This window comes from Vanessa cardui, chromosome 9 (genome assembly GCF_905220365.1).
Source record: "Vanessa cardui chromosome 9, ilVanCard2.1, whole genome shotgun sequence".
NCBI lineage: Eukaryota > Metazoa > Arthropoda > Insecta > Lepidoptera > Nymphalidae > Vanessa > Vanessa cardui.
In genome coordinates, this window is record NC_061131.1 from 10,729,124 (window position 1) to 10,750,495 (window position 21,372).

Sequence of the window (21,372 nt, forward strand, 5' to 3'; positions counted from 1 at the left end):
AATGAGTACTAATTCCGATAGCTATCCTACTTATGCCGAATACGCGAGGCGATCATTATTACGTTTAAAAATTGTTAATGGTCTAAGCAATGAATTAATAGTGGCAATTATAATAAGGGGTATAGTTGATCCTCAAATACGCGCTGCCGCCACTAACGCCAAACTTACACCTGATGATTTAGTGAATTTTTTTTCTATATATACTAAACCGTTACAACATAAGGTAATTCGGGGGCATCGCGAAATGTCTGATTATAAAGCTAATTACGTTAATACGCGTAAAAGGGAATATAGTGATACAAAAAGTAAATGTTTTCTTTGTGGTAGCTTTGGTCATAAGCAATATAAATGTTCGAAACGTTTCAAATCAAATAACAGTAATAGGAATGTGCGTAACCTTTCGTCAACTACCCCCAATAATACAAACAATATGCAAAATAAAATGGATCTTTGCACTTTCTGTAAAAAGATAGGCCATAAAGTTGAGGACTGTTTTACAAAACAACGTGTTGAAGCCCAGGGTAAACCTAATGTAAACTTTTGTCGTGAAGTCGTTGATAATAGAAGGAAAAATGATATTTGTGCGGCCGTTATACAAGGCGTTCCTGTTGATATATTAATAGATAGTGGATCTACAATTTCTTTAATATCGGAATCTATCATAAAACATTTTAAATGTCACAAGACGCCTTGTTTTCGTATTTTACGCGGTATTGGAAGTCAAGAAGTAGAGTCATGCTTTTCAACCGTGTTGACTGTAGAATTTCCAGAAATTACTTTAGAAATCGATTTTCATATTGTTGCTGATTGTTACATGAATACGCCTATAATAATAGGTACTGACGTATTAAACAGGGATGGGGTTATTTACACGCGATCAAAAGGCAGACAATGTTTGACACGTGTACAAAATGTGTTTAACATTGAACAAACAACATCTGACAATATCATAAAAACACCTTTGGTTGGTACTGATAAAGATCGTCTTTTGTCAATTGTTAGTGAATTTTCGGAACATTTTATTACTGGCACCGCTACAAGTACGGTCAAAACTGGATCTATGTCTCTACGTTTATCTAATAATTCCCCTATAGTTTATAGACCTTATAGACTCTCTCACGAAGAAAAATTGCGCGTTAGACAAATTATTAAGGAACTTCTATCAAAAGGTATTATAAGAGAATCAGAATCAGCATATTCTAGTCCAATCCTTTTGGTTAAAAAGAAAGACGGCACAGACAGAATGTGTGTTGACTTTAGGGCATTGAATGCAATAACTGTAAAAGATCGCTACCCCCTACCACTTATTGACGATCACATAGACAGACTAGGTAAAAGTAAATTTTTTACAAGCCTTGACATGGCCACTGGGTTCCATCAAATACCAATGAGTAGTGAGTGCATTCATTTGACGGGATTTGTTACCCCAGATGGACACTACGAGTATTTAAAAATGCCGTATGGTTTGGCTAACGCTCCAGTCGTTTATCAACGCATTATCTCAAATACATTACGACCTTTTATTGAGCAAAATCGCGTCTTAGTATACATCGATGACGTACTCATACCTAGTTTAACTATCGATGAGGGTTTAGACACTTTACGGGATGTTTTAAAAGTTTTAACTTCTGCTGGGTTTTCGCTCAACTTAAAAAAATGTTCGTTTCTCACTAATGAAGTTGAATATTTAGGCAGAACGATTGGAAATGGTCAGGTTAGACCGAGCGCTTATAAAGTTGAAGCTTTGATTCGTTCCCCAGTTCCAACTAACGTTAAACAGGTTAGGCAATTTCTGGGGCTAGCAGGTTACTTTAGACGGTATATTCCTGGATATTCGATAAAAACTGCTTGTTTATCTCAACTTTTACGCAAGGGTGTAAAATTCGAATGGGGTAACGATCAAGAGAATGTTCGACAAGACATCATATCGCGTCTTACTAATGAACCGGTTTTGCATATTTTTGATCCTTCTTTGTCAACAGAAGTTCATACCGATGCATCCGCGTTGGGGTACGGGGCTGTCTTGCTTCAGAGTCATATGGATGGTCGCAAGACTGTTGTTGCATATTTTAGCAAAGTTACACTTGGTGCAGAGTCACGCTACCATTCATATGAATTGGAAACATTGGCAGTAGTCAAGGCATTACAACACTTTAGGCATTACCTTATAGGTATTCACTTCAAAGTAGTAACAGATTGTAATGCCTTGAAACACACTCAACGAAAGAAAGATCTAGTACCGAGAGTAGCTCGGTGGTGGATCTATCTACAAGATTTCAATTTTGAATTAGAGTATCGTAAGGGAGCAGCATTAGCACATGCTGACTATTTTAGTCGCAACCCGGTAAATATTTGTGAAATACAAAGACCTCGAAATTGGGCCCAAATAGCACAGGCTGCTGATGAAGAGACTCAGACTCTTTTACAAAAATTGAATGATGGGGAACTTGATTCATCTCGTTATGTAAAACACAATGATTTGCTTTACTATAAATATAATTCCGTGGGTAAAGATGTAAAATTACTTTGTTATATACCAAAAGGACATCGTCTTAGTTTATTACGCATATTTCACGATGAACATCAGCATATCGGTGTTGATAAAACTGTCAATTTAATTTTAAAACATTTTTGGTTCCCAGGATTGAGATCTTTTGTTCAAAAGTATATTAGACATTGTATTGTATGTTTATCCTACAAAAAATGTGCCAGACAACCCTTACAGCCAATCGAATCGTGGAGTAAGCCCAATGTACCGTTTGAAACATTACATACTGACGTTTTAGGGCCATTGCCAGTTTCGAATGGCTATAAGTTTATTATTATTATTATAGATGCGTTTACCAAATATTGTCTTTTGTACCCAATTACTAAACAAGACTGTAATGAACTTAAAAGAGTTTTTCAAAATGCCATGTCATTATTTGTATCACCTAAATTAATTGTAGCTGATAGAGGCAGAATGTATGAACATTCTGTATTTGTTAAATGGATCTCGGAAATGGGTAGTGATTTATATTTGATTACACCTGAAATGCACCAAAGTAATGGTCAAGTAGAACGCTATTGTAGAACCATTTTGAATATGATTAGAATAGAAAGTAATTTTAAACAAGAAAAATGGTCCGATGTTTTATGGAAATTACAACTTACATTAAATATTTCAATACAAAAATCAACTAAATGTTCTCCTTTAAATCTGTTAATAGGTACCGAGGCCACAACACCAGTGCTACGTTCCATTGTGCGAGACATAGCGCTTGAAGGGACAAGCCCTAATCGTGAGTCGCTGCGCGAACTGGCACGTCAACAAGCCAGTGAATCCCTGGAAAGTAACAGAATCCTCCAGGATTACCGCACAAACAAGACCCGAGTTGCGCCTCGTACGTTTAAGATCGGTGACACTGTATTTGTGTTGAAGACCAGTCAATCGACAGGCAAACTGGATGGTGGCATGCGGGGTCCATATAAAGTTGAAAAAGTTTTACCTCATGGGAGGTATGAGTTAAGATTGCTAGCCGGCTCGTATGGTAAAACCACACAAGCTGCGGCTGAATACATGATTATGTGGCATGGAGAATGGACCCCTGACACCTGTACATCATTTTTTGAAACCGAGAATGAGGAGTTCGTAGATCAAATGCCAGAGCCATCAAACGAGGTGCCATACCAAACGGGCGAGGGCGCGCCGTCGTCAGGATAGGCCGTGTTAGCGATAAAAACATCACCGGTGTTGTGGTCACGTGTCCTACTATTGTAAAACTATAAAAGAGCATGACAAAGGGGGGATCGGACACTTTTTCTTGAGCACTCGTAACGTACAGACGTTGACGAGACCTTTTTTGTAGTCCTAATCTTTGTTCTATATTTTTGTGTGTTTATTAGAATAAATAATTGCTAGAACATTTATGTAAAGTTTTGTTTGTTGATTTAAAGATATTCTTATGAGAGATTTAATAGTTTTGTTTTTATTCATATTTAAGTTTAATTGTTAAATTGATTATAAATAAGAAACCTTTTAATTTTGAGTAGTTTTATTTTTTTTTAATTTAATTATTTGCTTTTTGCTAACAATAAAATATATATTTTACTTCAAGGATAATTTGGTGAAAATTTGGCAAGGTTCTGAGCACAGGATCCATGACAAAGTAACGGAACGGAAGGGAACGGAACAATTCTGAGGAGCACGTTAGCGATACTCAGTCGAATCTTTTATTTATAGGTTATTTGGATATTTGAGTTACCTTCCGTAATGTGGTTATGTTTATGTAATTATCATAGTCGAATATTATAATCAACTAGCTACCCACCCCGGCTTCGCACGGGTGCAATACTGATACTAAATATACTACAGAATTTGTTTATTTACGACATCACATCGCAAACTTCTAAAATTATCAGTGTTTCTTTACTATATTGTTCATGTATTATATTCACAAACCTTCCCCTTGAATCACACTATCTTTTAAAAAAAACCGCATCAAAATCCGTTGCGTAAATTTAAAGATATAGGGACAGAGAAAGCGACTTTGTTTTATAATATGTAGTGATGGAACTCCTATACGGCTCGCAGTTAGGGTGCGATATGGGGCAGAATTTCTATCTTTAATCAAATTTTGTGTATGTGATGTGATGTCATATGATGTACGAAATATAGTTGGCTTTTTCAAAGTTTTTTTGCTGTGTTCGATTACAGCTCTTTCGAGGGATCCTTGTAGTTTACGCCGCGTGACGTATTAAATCCGCATTTTCGAAAGTCTATTTTTGCTTTATTCGCAAGTTTCCTTTGAAATTGTCCTCGAAGTAGTTTCTGACTCATATAAACGGAACGCTTAATCTATCCATATTAAAAAAAATAGTTAATCAACATCAGCTTCACTTAAAATCAAAAAATAAGTAAAAATTTTAACAAAAAGAAAAACCGACTTCAAACAAAACACTATTTTAAAACAAATGAATATGCACGAAAAAGTAATAAAAATAATTGCGTATTCAACATATTTTTTAGAGTCTTCCTAAGTTAAATGAAATGAAAAATATTAGACTACTTAAAAGTCGATTAACGATTATATCATGTAGTTATAATTATTGTTATATTTGGAGTCGGTGTCAGCCAATAAAACCCTACAGTATATCTATCAAAAAACAATACGAGAATACTTTAACAAATATGTTTTTTACAAATAACCTTTTACACAGTAATATACTGGATCAATCAAGGGGCTCGTATCGCTTCTTTCTTTTGATTGTTGGGGCAAGGGCACCGTGGCTGACACCGGCTCCAAATATACCAATAACTATAACTACATTATATAATCGTAAATCGACTTTTAAGTAGTCTAATATTTTTCATTTCATTTAACTTAGGAAGACTCTAAAAAATATGTTGAATACGCAATTATTTTTATTACTTTTTCGTGCATATTCATTCGTTTTAAAATAGTGTTTTGTTTGAAGTCGGTTTTTCTTTTTGTTAAAATTTTTATTTATAAATAAATTTACTTTCAATTATTTAAAAAATGCGTCTGAACGCGAACATAATAAAGACTTACAGAACAAATGATTGTAAATTCCCATATTAAACAAAATAGTTCCTAATTTAAAAAAAAAAGTAAAGTCCGTTTTATTGCAAAAAGAAACCTCAACTTCACAGTAACGGCGGGTAAATTTTACTTATTTATATAGGTTACAATATGATCACGATTATATTTCAATCTACCTTCGGCCGAATCGCAATTGAATCGTTGTGATCGTAGAAAGGAAACGACATTTTTTACGAGGATTACCTTTCGAATGGATTGCGATAGTTACATTTTTTTACTAGAATTGCCACTCTGGCTCCTGTCCACGCAAGTGGTTTGATAAGTTTTGTTTTAATTTCAAAATGGTAACCTGTATTTTTTATTTCATCGAAGGTAAGACCACCGATTTGTAAGGTAGAATCTACTCTCCGAACCGGTGGTAGCTTCACTTAATTGTCAAATGATTGATGATCATAATTGTTTATTTTGATTTTGTTTTTGATATAAGAATTTTGATTTGCCCTTTCAGTTTAAAAGGGACTACTTTACAGTCTTACAAAATAAATGTAATTATTTGATGACAATGGAAACAAATAATGAAATCACTGAAACCGTTATTAAATTTCAATCGTATTAATCATTCAAGGCGGTTAAACTCGTTTGGACAGTGCATGGTCGTCATCATTATTCATGAAAGACCAGCCACTCATTTGTTATTCATCCATGAGAACTGAAGCAGGCTTTCCAGGTTTCGAATGCGAATTCCATTTTATTCTACTAAAACTTACACCATAATTACTAGCCGTTTTCGCCTTCGATGGTCGCAAATAAATGTTAAGAATTTGTGAATTTACTAATATTTCTTTTATTTATTAACTTCAATAGTTAATTCTCAATTTAAATTGGAGATAGCTTAACAACTAATTACAAATTAACATTAAATAAAAGAATACTATCGGTATGTAGTAATAAAATAACTAATTGTGATTTTAAAAATTGAAACAAAAGAAAAACGAATATGCATTTTTAAAATGGCGAACGAATATAAATTCTAAATTAAAATTTATATTTTCAAAGTCTATATTAATACGAATAAACTATAAAGAACACTAGATATAAATGATTATTAAAATATGGATACAGTTGCTAATATTTTATTCATTACATAAGTAGTATACGATTACAGCTAATTCTGCTGAAATCTTCGCAAAACAGTTACAGCTGAATAGGACGTCTTCACCAACTGAAAAACAAATAAGTTTTTATTTAAACCTTATTAATTAATTTTTAATTTTATCTGAATTTGAAAATACGAGGTGCTCAATTTAATTAAATATTTTATTTCGTTTAACCGCAGACCTCCGTCATATATTACTAGAATTGAAAAAATATTTGGAACTTTATATTTCCGGTTCTGATAATAATACGATTAATCAATTATTAAGGAAGGACCGCCTAAAAATATTATGGGCATTAATATTTGTATCAAGAAAATATCTTTTTTTGCTTCTTATTAAAACAAACGAAAGAAAAATCTCCACAAATGAAGTCATCCAATACTAACTAGTTTCGTTATTGACACTATTATTGAAATTAAGAAAAGACCAATGCGACAACTGCACGTCTATAAAGAAAATGCTTTGGTTCACGTGCTCAAGTAGCCATGAACAGAAAGAAAGTACGTACTTCAGGCCTCTAGAAGCTTCTATTTCATATCGAATACTGTGTTGGATTTAACGATCTAAGCTGAAAATGTGTAAGAAAGAAATATTAACCGGTCGGTAAATATATATCCAGCGTATCGGAAATCTAACAAAATTATTCAAATTTACATTAGCATATAAATATATGTTTATTCCGAAATGTGTGATTTTATCACGTTTTCCTTATACTCAAAAATATATGGGAAACGATACGGCCCAGTGGTTAGAAGGCCCATTTTAACCGATGATTACGAATTCAAACCATGCGGTGAAAGAAAATATCGTGAGGAAAACTGCGGGTGTTTAATTTTAACGAAATTCTGCTACATGTGTATCCATTATACATTCCAATGTATCCCATGGATACACGTGTAGGGTGGTGGAATAAGCGCCTAACCTATATATCCCAGTTCTGGGAAATTTATTTGTATACATGTACAAAACGACCAGGTGTGGTGGTTCGTAATTTCTTGATTCGTTTCAAACAAATGAATCGTTCGATTCGTTATAAAAACTGATTTACAAAGCACGTTTGTTTGAAGCACAAAAAATATTATCGGCTCGTAACAGGTTTCACTAAATGGCAGGTTCCGTTAGCTAAATATGATTTAAGATGACGTAAGACAATCTTTATTGTATTTGATCATGTAGGTATCATGTATCAAATATCATCCACGTGTCAATGAGTTACTTTTTACAATTATTCTAAAATCTATCCAAATAAACACGGATATAACTATATGATTTGAGATTAATTTATTAATATAATAATTATTAATAATTTTTGTCCTCTGACTATGTTTGAGTTTGTACAGAAATTATTATTTTAATAATTTAAAACTGTTTGATTGTTAAATTAATAATTTTTAGCTAATTTTGAAATGTTAAAATTAGTCTGAAATATTCTAGTGTTGGTAAACAACTACTGACAGTTATGTTGAGTGAATAAGTCTACCCACCTATTTTTGTTATAAAAGATCAAGCGCCCGCCGGTATCGACAGGCTTGGTCGAGCCGTCGGAGCGATCGGACCGCCTCATATTGGAATAAATCAGAGAAGAATATTCCCTGAGTTTAATTTCAAAGCTCCGAGTATGGACAAAGATCGAACCCCTGTCACACGTGACGTCAGCTAAGCTGACGTCATGTTTTTTAAAAACGGGCTCGGACATGCTTTCTCCGTTATGTATTTTATAATATATGTGGATAAATACAGTGGTATATGAGGCGAGTGACAAGTCGAACAAGCCTCCGGCGGTGAGGACGAGCGGCTTGCGAGCGCGAGTCGCGATCAGCAGCAGGCGCGCGCCCACTCCGCGTGTCGCCGTCAGCCCCCGCTCCCAGCGCGCGCAGTAAACTGAATTCGCGATGTTTTCACTCTGAAAAATAATATTTATAAATATACTTAATTGACAAACAGCATTGAAATAATATGCATGTGTTAAATATTCAAATATGTTTTATTGTTCGTATATAATATTTGTTCCCCAAACCGAATTTTACTCACGACACCTAACGATCACTCCCATGGACACATGTCTACACCGTAGAAGTGCTGTCTACAAAGAGCTGAATACAAACGGCCATGACAGTCAATATTTTATTTTACCAAATTATATTAATTAACACATGGTGCCAGGCTTTGCCAGTCTACCTGCCTATTATATATTAATAACTTATACCTAATGTACCTGTAATTTGATCTCATCACACCACTTGCAGAAAATAGACAACTCGAAAAGGTTGTACATCAAATAGAGTAGACTCATGAAAAACTTTACATTGCTCGGTCCAGCCGTCTGTAAAATGACAACGACGGTGTAATCGCTTTAGAAACAGTCGAAGAGTAAAATTAAAGTTCGGATAAAACCATTCGAATCCAATTCCTTTTTCCAATTCGATTTAAAGCGAATTCCTTTGATGAATATAAATGTATTTTGAGCATTTAGTAATATATCGGAGCTAGTGAATGTATTAATATGTAGATGTAATAAATGCTTTTAAGTATTAATGAGCTCGAAGCTCCTCTTAACTTTAATAATAATAATAAATAAATATGAGACAACATCACATACATTACTCTGATCCCAATGTAAGTACACTTGAGTTATGGAAATCAGAAGTAACGACGGTGCCACAAACACCCAGACCCAAGACAACATAGAAAACTAATGGTAATGTACATCGACTCGGCCGGGAATCGAACCCGGGACATCAGAGTGGCGTACCCATGAAAACCGGTGTACACACCACTCGACCATGGAGGTCGTCGAATCTCCTCAACAAGGAAAGGAAGGCCTCAGCTGAACAGTACAGCATTAGTTAAGTAACGATTATTACTTTGCTTTGCTTTTTTCGATATCATTTGTTTGTGTAACATGTCGTGAAAATAACAAGAAGTATCGATATTCTGGAGAATATTCTGAAAGGGAGAACGTTAAGAAGTTTACTCACTCTTGTAGCTTGATAACTAACAAAGCATATGAGCATTGCGCTCGCCGCCAGCTGTCCCAACATTGGCATACTCAACGAATGCTTCAGTTCCATTGTGTTGCTGAATACAAAACAAACTTTAGTAAGAACAACATAAGAATTATTCCAAAGGCCACGTTCGTTAATTTTTACTAAAAAATACCATTGATCTCTTAATCTAATTAATATATAAACATTATAATATTATTATAAACATAAGTGTATACCAATATTATTATTATCTTAAGATGAAGAGTTCGTTTCTTTGGTTAATCGCGCAAATCACAGTAAATGCTGGACTATTTTTAATAATTATTTCAATATTAGATAGCCTATTAATCGAGGAGCAAAGTATCAATCAAAAGTATTACATTGAGTTTCATGAAAAAAAAAAATTAACTGTTCTTTACGAGCAACTCAGTTAATAGCAAATTGTTAAATGTATTAAATAATAATATCATTCGTATAAATAATGAAATACTAAACCGAGCACTACGAGCTAACTTAAAAAAAAAAAACAATTTTTTTAGGAATAAAAATAATCATTTTCTCAACTATACTATAAATAAATCAACTAATTAAATTATATAAGCGAGAGTTGTTCGGTCACTCTAATACTAATTAATATAATGATTCACGAACTTTTGACCATATCAGTATCTCTACAAATTTCATTATTAAATAAACTGTTTCCAACTAGATTAATATAAATTATATTAGAATAAAGGTAGTTGAAAATATAAAATAATTTATATATTTTTTATATAAAATTAATATATCTGTCCGTGACGCAATTGATTTTTCTTTCAGAGTCTATAACCTAGAACTAATGACAGATAATTCCTAGGTATTTGTTGCAAGGGTCAAAACAAGTTGAAGTAATTAATAAAACAAAAATAATACCCATGGCGCTAATCGTCTGGTCATAATAGCAAAACCATAAATCGAACGTGGCGGATATATTACAGGTTACAAATGATTTCACATATTTATCCTTATGTACACACGCTACAGCCGCTTGTGAAGGATGTGGCTCTCCACAGGAGATATTAGTCAGGCATTCCAAATTTGAATCTTAATTCATACAGCTGTTCTTCTGTTATTGAATAAACAATTGAATATCTAAACATACGACCTTTTATTTTTAATGTTAGGAGGATTATTGTATTATACGACAATCGGTAAAATTAAAGTTCACGCGAGCGGAACCAGGGAAAATTAGCAATTTCTTGTTCGACAAAAATATTTCATAAACCTGGAGGCAGATTACTTATACCAGTCACAACAATCATCTGTATTAGGTCTATTGAAATCGGATCAAACGTGATTTATTTTTTATTTCATATATGTAGGCAATAGGAAAAACGAAGTACCCGATTATATGTGGTCACAACTGCCAAAATATGTCTGTATACATGGTACGGTTAAAAATATAAATTAATTCTTATGTCACCAATGTGCCACACACCTTTGGAACCAAGGTAGTCCCATGTGCCTATCGTTATACTGACTCAACCTTCAAACTCGGACCCAACAATACTATACAATATTCTAGGCGGCTTGGCGGTGGGAAAAACGCGTGAATGATACCGATCTTGACGGACTTTATATGCAAGATCTTTCCACCGAGTAAATATGAATTTGAAATATCGTAATTTATTTAATCGTATATTTAATACTAGTGAATAACATTAATTATAATGTTTTTTTTTTATGGCATAGTTTTCCGGACAAGCATATGGGCCACCTGATGGTAAGTGGTCACTATCACCCATAGACAATAACGCTGTAAGAAATATCAACTATTCCTTACGTCGTCAATGCGCCACCAACCTTGGGAACTAAGGAAAGATGCTATGTCTTGTGCCTGTAGTTACATTGGCTCACTCACCCTTCAAACCGGAACACAACAATACTGCGTACTGTTGTTTATCGGTAGAATATCTGATGAGTGGGTGGTACCTACCCAGGCGGGCTTGCGCAAAGCCCTAACACCAAGTGAATGTGAATTAATATATTTTAAGTCACACTTTAATATTTGGTACTCAAAACAAGTCTGCGGTGTTGTATTTTGAGTTTCAGAGCGCTCTACATTAATTAACAATGTTGGAATCTATTATTCCAGTACTCTCAAGGGCTACCTTTTGGGTACAAAGGGTTTTGAATCGCGTTTATTTTCATTTGTCTGGTAATTGATAATATTTAATTCATGTATATAAATTTAAACTTATAAAATAATGTAAATTTACGTTAGACAGATATTATTTGAATTGAATTAAGATTTAAAATAACAACTTTTGTAAACATAAACGTTGTTAAGGGTTGTTTGTCCCTTAACATTGGTTCTACCTAACAACAATAGTTTGTATTATATTTTCTGTATAAGTTCTGTATAATAGTTTGAATTTTCTATGTGTATTAAGAAATAATTTACGTTTCTTATCAACACAGCCGTTGTCTATGACTTTCCGTTAAGTGGCCCAACCGCCATTTTCCTTTTCCTATCACAAATAAAAATAAAACAAATTGTCTTTAACATTCACATAAACTTCCATCAGATGATGACAGAAATTGTTTTTCATTCTTTTTATTTCACTATTTAAAAGATTTTACTTACTATTACGTGGGTATTTAAAAAATAATAATTACTTTAAAATAAATTTGTGCTGCTCCACCAAATCGTTCAGCCTAATTAAGAATTTCTCTCTAAATTGATCCGTACTGATAATGTGTCTTTCGTCCTTTCCTGAAAAATAAATACTTTAATATTCCATAGATATGTAAAAAAAAAATAATAAAAAAAACTCCTAAAAGTGTTTACCAATATTCTAAAAAGCAAAAAAAAAAACAATTATTATTTATAGAAGGGACCGGATCCCAAAATTAACACTCAAATTTTAGACTGTCGACTCCATTAAATTGAATTAAATTTTGTCCTTATAACAATTAAACTTCTTATTACTGAATCGAGATACATTAATCTTATTTCAAATAAATAAAAGTAACTTTAAAAAATGTAGCCGTCAAAGCAATGTGGATGTGAAACATTAAAATTTATTGTTATTAAAATAATTTATAATCAAATAAGTTGTTAATAAAAAATATAGGTATATTTCTCATGAACAAAATTATTAATCAAATAATTTATTTCATTATAAATTGAGTTTGTTAAAGGATTGGAAGTAGCATTTAGAACAAAATATGTAATGATTCAAATGATCTTACTATTTTTATCTCCAATGCAATCGTCAATAATGCCCTCGAAGCAATCTCCCAATACGGTGTACTGACACAACAGGTGCATCAAATGCGCCTGCATTATGAGATCGTTGACCATAACGAAGAGAGAGGCATAGTTAAAAGCTACGAGCACTATGACGTAAAAGATCGGGAAACGAATCGGCGTTTGATATTCAAAAGGGAAGCGCGCTGATACCATCAGATTGTAATCTATGTCGTCCACTAAAGGGTAGATGTGCCTGAAAATGTTCAATATCATCAATCACGTAGAACGTGTGCTGGGATCAAAAGTTATACGCGGTAAATTATTTTTCTTGAGTATTGCCCTTCATTAATTGTATAATGTTTTATCGATGCCAATAAACACAGCCAGTTAAAGCCACAAAGTGTCAGATTACCAGTTCAAACTCAATTCCTTTCAAAGTGAATTTTGAAAATATCGTGAAGTAATTTGTTTGAGTCGAATGACATTCGGTCACGTGTATCATTACACCGCTTTGGATACGCACCAAACTTCTCTTCAAGAAAAGCTGTATAGTACGACACAACTTAGATGTGGCATCGGCAAAATTCGTAAAACCGATCACATCCGAATTGAGTACGCTATCCCAAATTATCAATATTTATTTCTCATGCGAATATGATCTTTGCACAAACGTAATACCTTGTAATATCATATGACCTAATATGTTCGTCAATTTGACACGTCGATTTACATGCACTTGCTTTCTCTGACGCGAGAATCTATAACGACGAATAGCATCGAATGGCGCGATATGGAGCTATTTCTATTGGTTGTGTAAATCGGCAGTAATCGTTTTTATGTTCATTCCATTGCATTTCCCGATGCTACATCTAATTTGTGTCGTACTATACCTTATTATTTTTTGTCTTAGAAAACGTGTTTAGTTAGTTTACAATATAATCATAATTTTCACATACATCTTATCCATATGGTGCATCATTTTGTTTTTCATAAACTTTGGGCTTAATTAAATTATTTGTTAGTAAAATATATGAGGTAATTTTAATACTAACCACGCAGTTAGAGTACAGGAGCCCAACAAGAGGAGTAGTTTTAAAAATCTCTCGTTCCTTTGAGACCAAAACCTAACCATTTCCTTTCGCCTCGGTGTCGAAGTATCAAAGTAAGGTGACTCCATTGCCGACGCGAGCTTTTTGTAAATTGTTTTGTTCGCTCTCTGTATGTATAGGATAGGTAATTATTGAATATTTCAGCAGTGATTTTATTTAAAAATAAACAACAAATGTAACTCAAATGTTTCCTTAAAAATTTATGTTTATATATATCCTTCAAATTATTTTTCAACGACAAAAGTCACTTAACGTTTGTAACGGCATTTATTTATAACTAACTGTGCCTGCGACCTTTGAATATAACAAAAAAATATATTATTGTAGCCTTCTCCCTATGACATCAGTTATCTGTCAGTGAAAGCCCGTCAAAATCGGTCCAGCCATTCCAGAGATTAGTCGAAACAAACAGACAGACAGACAGACCGACAAAAATTGTAAAAAACAAATTGGTATATGTACCGTGTATAAATACATCTGTATTGAGTAAAAAGGGCTATTTTAATATTACAAACAAACACTCCAATTTTATTATATGTATAGATTAAGTAATTTATTTGTATATGTATCGAATAAATCATGTAAATAATTTCCTAAATAACATAGAGAGACGTTATTAAAAAACTAGTGAAAGTTGCAATTTGACCATTCATTTTATCATTATTGAATATCTATATGGAGAATGAATTTGCATATGTCAAACATCTGTCTTTTCATTTTATTTAAACATGTATTTTTTTATCAAAACACTTAAGCTCCTCCATAGGTATTGCAAATCAAAGAAAAAATAACGATTATTACACTATATAGTTACCTATTTAGAAATAGAATTTTATATGTACTGAACACTTGCCATATTTTGATATCTATACAGCGCAATGAAATGCATGAGGGTGACATTGACGTTGTCAATGATGCCATCTAAGCTGGTAGACTGGCTAACGAGATGCCAAGCCTCGCAGCTTATCAAGAAACCGACCGCCAGCTTCAGTATCCCACTATATATGCGATACTTTATGGTGTTGTCCAATAAAGCCCATCCTGGTATGACAAAACATACATTTATTTTTTAAATTCTAATAAAAAAACTTAACAAATACAAATAAATACTTATGTTAATCTGTATATCAGATTTAAAATAAACGAAATATAAGATGATTTTTCTCTAAAAGTTCCTAAATTATTAATCTGATTGTGAAATTTGGTAAACAATAATACCCGTGTGAAACCGGAAAGGATAGCTAGTTCACTAAGGTTACGAATATTAAATATGATATCCATTTTGATTAGAGGCCTTTAAAAAATGGTAAAATCAAACGCCCAAATTTACCTGCAAAATACGTAACACGGTAAACAGATTCGAAAAACAAAGTCTCTAATTTCCCGCTCGACTGTTCCAAGGCTTTGCATTGAGTTGACTTTGTCCACAGACGATTAAAAAATTCCATCTTTTCAGCAAATGTAGAGAAAAGGTTGTTTGTAAGCTTTGCAAATAAAGCGCTTCTATTTATCCTTTGAAAACTTACCGATTGTATGTTGCTTTGTTTCCATTGGACTTTTTTTTTTATATTTCATTGCATTTGTCAATTATGTATTGTATATTATTAGCTCGACTGCATAGGTTGTCTTGTGTTAAGATGTCCATGGGTGATGGTAATCAGTTTCCATCAGGTGAGCTTCCTGCTCGTTTGCCACTTATAACATAGAATAATATTTAAGGAACAAGGTTCTGGATTCAAACCCATTGATTTTTCTGTCTCGTCTCAGTCTAAAAATTAGAATAGTGTATAATGTACCTCAAAAGGTAAGTAAAGTCGTTGGTCTTGCGTCTGAATCTTTCCGGACATATCGAATTTTCTGAGCCATTGCATTATGAGAGTTAAGGAAAAGACTGAGTGAGCCTGTGTTAGCGCACACACCTATGCACTAGTCACAATATGTCCTGGTTGGCTAGTTGGCCTGCTTTGACAGCCAACCGCTGTCGCGAATACGTATTAGACCAAATATAATTTAAAAAATCTTTACTAAAAATGTACAACCTAAATACATATTTATTTACATGCTAAACAAAGGGATAAAAATCGATCTTGTCGTTCTTAAGTATGTATGACGTATTACACCACACATGTTTTTTTTTAATATTAAAACTTTAAATATATCTATATATCTAATAATCAATACGTAACAATGGAAACAGCTAATAGCAGTAATATTTAGCAGTGCACGTTCCGTACACGTAATTATAAGGCGGTTGATTAAATACAAATCTGTTTGATGTGACCACATTAACCTCCTATAGCCGGCTCCCGATCGTTAAGTAAACAGAATGATTGATTACTAAATTGTTTAAATGCATTGAGCTTACTAGAATATTAATTATAAACCTCTATTCTTCTATCAACTAATATCAGGTGATTCTAATTAAACGGTGATAATTATACTAAATACCCACATGTAATAATTTTTCTCTTTTTTTGTGTTTAGATTTTATTAATGTACAATAAAGATTGCTTTTGCATTATTACTACCAATGCCGTAAATAACCTTTTCTGCGCTCTGTGCGAGCTTCTATAACTGCGCGTTTTACTGTCTCACTCACTAAAACTTAAACGCAGGTTCACTACTGCAAATGTGTTGCCCATTAACGATAACACAAATACGCTCGTGCGTTGCCAAAAAAATGAGCGCGATGTATGTTTTTAATGATACTAGCATGTAAGTACGTTTGTATTGGAATCGAGTACTAGGGGCTCAGCGGAATCTGAACAAGAGCAAAACGAAAAAACAATAGCCCTGCCCAGTCTGTCTGTTCTTGCGTCCCCGAGAGTCTACGCCCTGTGCCTGGGCACTGTGGTCGAGTGGTGTGTACACCGGTGTTCATGGGTACGCCACTCTCAGGTCCCGGGTTCGATTCCCGGCCGAGTTGATGCATATTATCATTAGTTTTCTATGCTGTCTTGGGTCTGAGTGTTAGTGGTACCGTCGTTACTTCTGATTTTCCATAACACAAGTGCTTTAGCTACTTACATTGGGATCAGAGTAATGTATGTGATGTTGTCCAATATTTACTTATTAAAAATATATTTAATCGTGTGTGTTGCTGTGCAGCGGCCTTCAAAACCCCATAAAAATAATTTATAACTTACTATATTAATATATAATTATTATACGAAATTTATGATGAAAGGCGTGCGTTATTGTCGCTTTGTTGGCTACTTACTGCCTTTATAAAATATGGCATAAGGAGATCCTTTTTTAAATCGAGTAGTAAGTAAACGGCTCAGATGTATCTGAGCCCACTCGCTTTACATCATTTACGGTCATTACAAAGAGCTACTAAAGACCTTTGTAAACAAATTCATAAAAAACACCTTTTGCCTATCAAGCAGAATGTAAAAAGAAAATATAAATCTAAATTGTTTGACAAAATGCTGTTTTCAGATTTATGTATGGATATTTAGACAAAAAAATTCTACTAATTATCTTTAATTAGTTAATTAAATTTGTCGTATTCAAACTGTCTTTTCAATACAATATTTCAAGATTAAATTATTTAAATATCCAGATTTTCATTTTTGTCTTACGGCTCATGAGAAAATACATTATATTTTTTTTACAATTTTTTTATTGAATACTAGTTTTCACCCGCGTCTTTTATTGTTCATATCATTTATTGGGCGTCATGTGTTAGTCATAAAATAATAGCGTATGTCCGGCCTTGGGGTTCAAGTTTGATTAATAAAAAAATCTTAAATTCGTTTCAATGGCATGAGTACAAAAGAAGAGCAGACATCTATATGTCGAGGCGCTTATCATATTAAAAATTATTACTAAGAACAAACAATACATTGATCAATATATAATTTTGAAGTATAAATAAGTAGGTCGATTAAATTAGGTTAAATTTTATATGTATTTATGAGACGCAATTTTTAAAGGAATAATGTATGTGGAAAAATAAATAGGTACTTTTTACAGTGTAAATTTAAAATACATCGTCAACACATGTCGAAGTTTCAATTACGAAAGACGACAAGTTTATCTTGCCCAGTTCGTGCTGTTTGAACACTCCCGAAATAAACACGGGACGGTTTTAATTCACGTAGTTATAAGCCGATGAGGAAACGCTGGAATGTAAACATTTCAGGCAAATATTGCGCATTTAATGTTCTTTGCAACTGCTTCTAATTTCAATAATCTAGACCAATAAATATTTGAAGTTGCAATTTGACAAATTTTGACAAAAAAAACTAAAAAACGTGCTAACTCAAAAATGGTTCACTTTTGCATTATACAAATGGGGGTTAAAATTATTGCAAATAGTCACCCCTATCACCTCCTAACGGATATCCGTCGAGTTACCAATAACCCTGTATAACTCAAAGGCACAGCTCAAACCACTGGACGGATCGGGCTGAAATTTGGCATGCACTTTGATTTTATGACGTAGGCATCCTCTAAGAAAGAATTTTGATCAATTCTATCAAGAATCCATGAAAGTGGTTTACAAAGAGATATGAAATTAACGTATATTTTAAATTAGTTAAATTGTAATATGTATAACCAATTTCCACGTAGGCAAACCCGCAAGCAACAGCTAATATATCTTTATTATACATGAGAAATATTAGCGATTTTATTTACAACATCCATGCGAGACCAACCTTTTGAACCAATATATCCCTGATGTCATGTAATGTCCCTTGTGTCGGTACTTGTACTAGCTCACTCACCCTTCAAAACGGAAGACTCTGCTCTGCATAATTTTGTGTATCGGTAAAATATACAACGCTAAGATAAGAAAGGTTTACTTAGAAACCTTTTTGAACGGATGTTTGGTTTAATTTATCTCTCTATCTGTAATCATTTAATTAACATTCGTAACAAAAAGATGAAGTGTGTAATTATTAACAATTTAAATTGTCAGTTAAAGCCGTTATTAATAATATATAAATTAGCACTAATAAAGGTGAGACTTAAGACGTTACTCTACTGGCTTTGTCATTATATAAAATGACTACTTAGGACAATAAAACGTAACAGCTAACGATGAACTATAAAAGGGAAGAAGTAAATAATAAGTGGCATTATCATCGGTGCTTAGCTTCCGACTTGGGTTGCAAAATGTCTTTCAAGATAATTTTCCATTCGGTCATTCAATAAAATGTTAGAAAACTACATTTTCCTTGGATAGAACTTATAAACTAGATTTATTGCTCTCCTTAATGCTATAAAAACGTTTTCAAGATGTTTAAAAGTTGAAAATTGAGCTCTACTTTAAAGTCTAAATTACTTTATAACTTGAATAGTTAAAGTTTAATTAAAAAGCAAATCAAATGATAGACAAGTTTTAGTACAAAAGATTATTACACAATTTTATGTATTTTAAACTAAGGTAATTCAAGAACGGCTTTAAGTCTACATATTCATTTAGTTTAATAAGATAAAGTCGAAAAAATTGCTGTAAATCTCGATACAGTTCTCCCGTCCGGTTGACATGTTCTCCGAAATAGTGGCAGTTTAATTTTGAACTATCAATAATTATAACATACAAAATAATCTTCAAGCGAGCATTGGAATCGATTCAAAACTTTACTAAGTTTGCTTTCGTCTGTCTTTATATTTAACAATACAAATATACTTAGCAAATTGTAACTAAGTCATTTGTCTACCAATATAGGTAATATTGGTAATTGGTAACAAGGATAAATTATGTGTATTAGGATAATACAAGGAACAAAGATATGAATACTTAGCATTGAATCTGTACAATTTGCTCTATTATTATACTTTTTTGCTATATAATTTATACATCATCATCATCATCAGCCCGTTTTTGTTCACTGCTGGAAATAAACCTCTCCATGTGCACGCCACTGTGGTCTTTCTCCGGCTACTCGCATCCAGCTCCTGCCTGCCGCCTTGCGTATATCGTCACTCCACCGTGCCTGAGGACGTCCTACACTATGTTTGCCGAGACGCGGTCTCCACTCTAGAACACGTTTTCCCCAACGGTGGTCGGTTCTATGACTAATATGACCAGCCCACTGCCACTTCAGCTTACTAATACTACTTTAGCTTAATAATAATTATTTGTACATTAAGTAGAAAACATTATTTCAGTATGTCACTGGTATGTTTGACGTATTTCGTATTATTCGACGTATGTGTATAACATATCTGTTTATTAGAATATCATTGCCTTACAAGATTATTTGTGTTATAATGACAAGAAAATATTTAAAAATATAGATGAAAATTTCCAAAATTAATGCTTGCTAGAATGGCTTGTCGAATCTCTTAAAAAAAGTGTTGTTGGAAATAAAACATTTGATGATTACAACACATAAATATAATATATTTCCTTGTCCCTCATATACTAGAATATTCAAAGGAACACTTTTGTAACGCGGCACGTTATTACGCTTTTAGCGTATATTAAGTCGTTTCCTTTCTTTGCCTCAGTAAACTCCAAGTTGAACATTAGTTTTACCGTCATAACTGAGTCTAACTTAATTTTAATAAAACACCTGCGTTTTACTAAGATTCATTAACGCAAATGGCGTTTACATTCACAACTCATTTCCAGCGGAATGTAATGAAAATGTTTGTCATCTGTTTTTTTTTTTTCAATTATTCCTCTCAGAATGAAACGAGTTTTAATGATTTATGGTTTATTACATTAAGTTCGCAATTTATGTCTTATTTCTTAAATTTAGATTTTTTTTATTAAATTTAAGATTTGAAATTTCCGATTTTCTTTTGTGTAACATCCATTTCTAGTTTTTATTTTAAATGTCAAGACTTATTTCTTCATAGGCAGACAAATGATGGTTTAGCGTCTTTTCTAAGACAATAAAACAGTAAGAAATAACCATCCTTTACATCTCCAATGCACCACCGACTTTGGGAACATGTATTTAATTGAAAATATTAAGTAAATCAAATCTTGTTTCATAATCATTAAATATAATTATTTATTATCTTCAACTTTGAATACATAAAATTATTTCATTAAATTTAACAATAAAACCTTCTTTCTCTAACCTACAACAACAGATACATGCGTCACGTATTGAAATACAGATAAATAATATTTAAACGTCATTTCAAATCGATTTATACAAACTACGAGCAAAGTATCACAACAGTAACTTTAAGTCAACATGAGAACAAAATACTTTAAAATATAATGTATATAGGTATATTGCTTTTATAGTAACTAGCGTTTCGTCATTTTGTACAAATCGTATTGAATTCTATAATAAAATGCTTTAAATATGAATATATGTATTTTGATTACATTACTATGATAAATTTATTCTGTAAAACTTCAAGTAA

At 32.9% G+C, this 21,372-nt stretch overlaps 1 protein-coding gene across 1 annotated transcript; it reads right to left on the bottom strand.

Annotated features, from left to right (window-relative positions):
- Nucleotides 1–6,708: 6,708 nt before the first annotated feature.
- On the bottom strand, nucleotides 6,709–15,479 carry LOC124532399. The gene is made up of 9 exons (XM_047107301.1): nucleotides 15,362–15,479; nucleotides 14,885–15,072; nucleotides 13,975–14,138; nucleotides 12,922–13,175; nucleotides 12,346–12,442; nucleotides 9,679–9,778; nucleotides 8,916–9,023; nucleotides 8,439–8,603; nucleotides 6,709–6,765 (listed from the first exon to the last, which is right to left on the bottom strand). The coding sequence occupies exons 1-9, from the start codon at nucleotides 15,477–15,479 to the stop codon at nucleotides 6,709–6,711; spliced, it is 1,251 nt and encodes a 416-aa protein (XP_046963257.1).
- Between the last annotated feature and the right edge of the window lie 5,893 nt (nucleotides 15,480–21,372).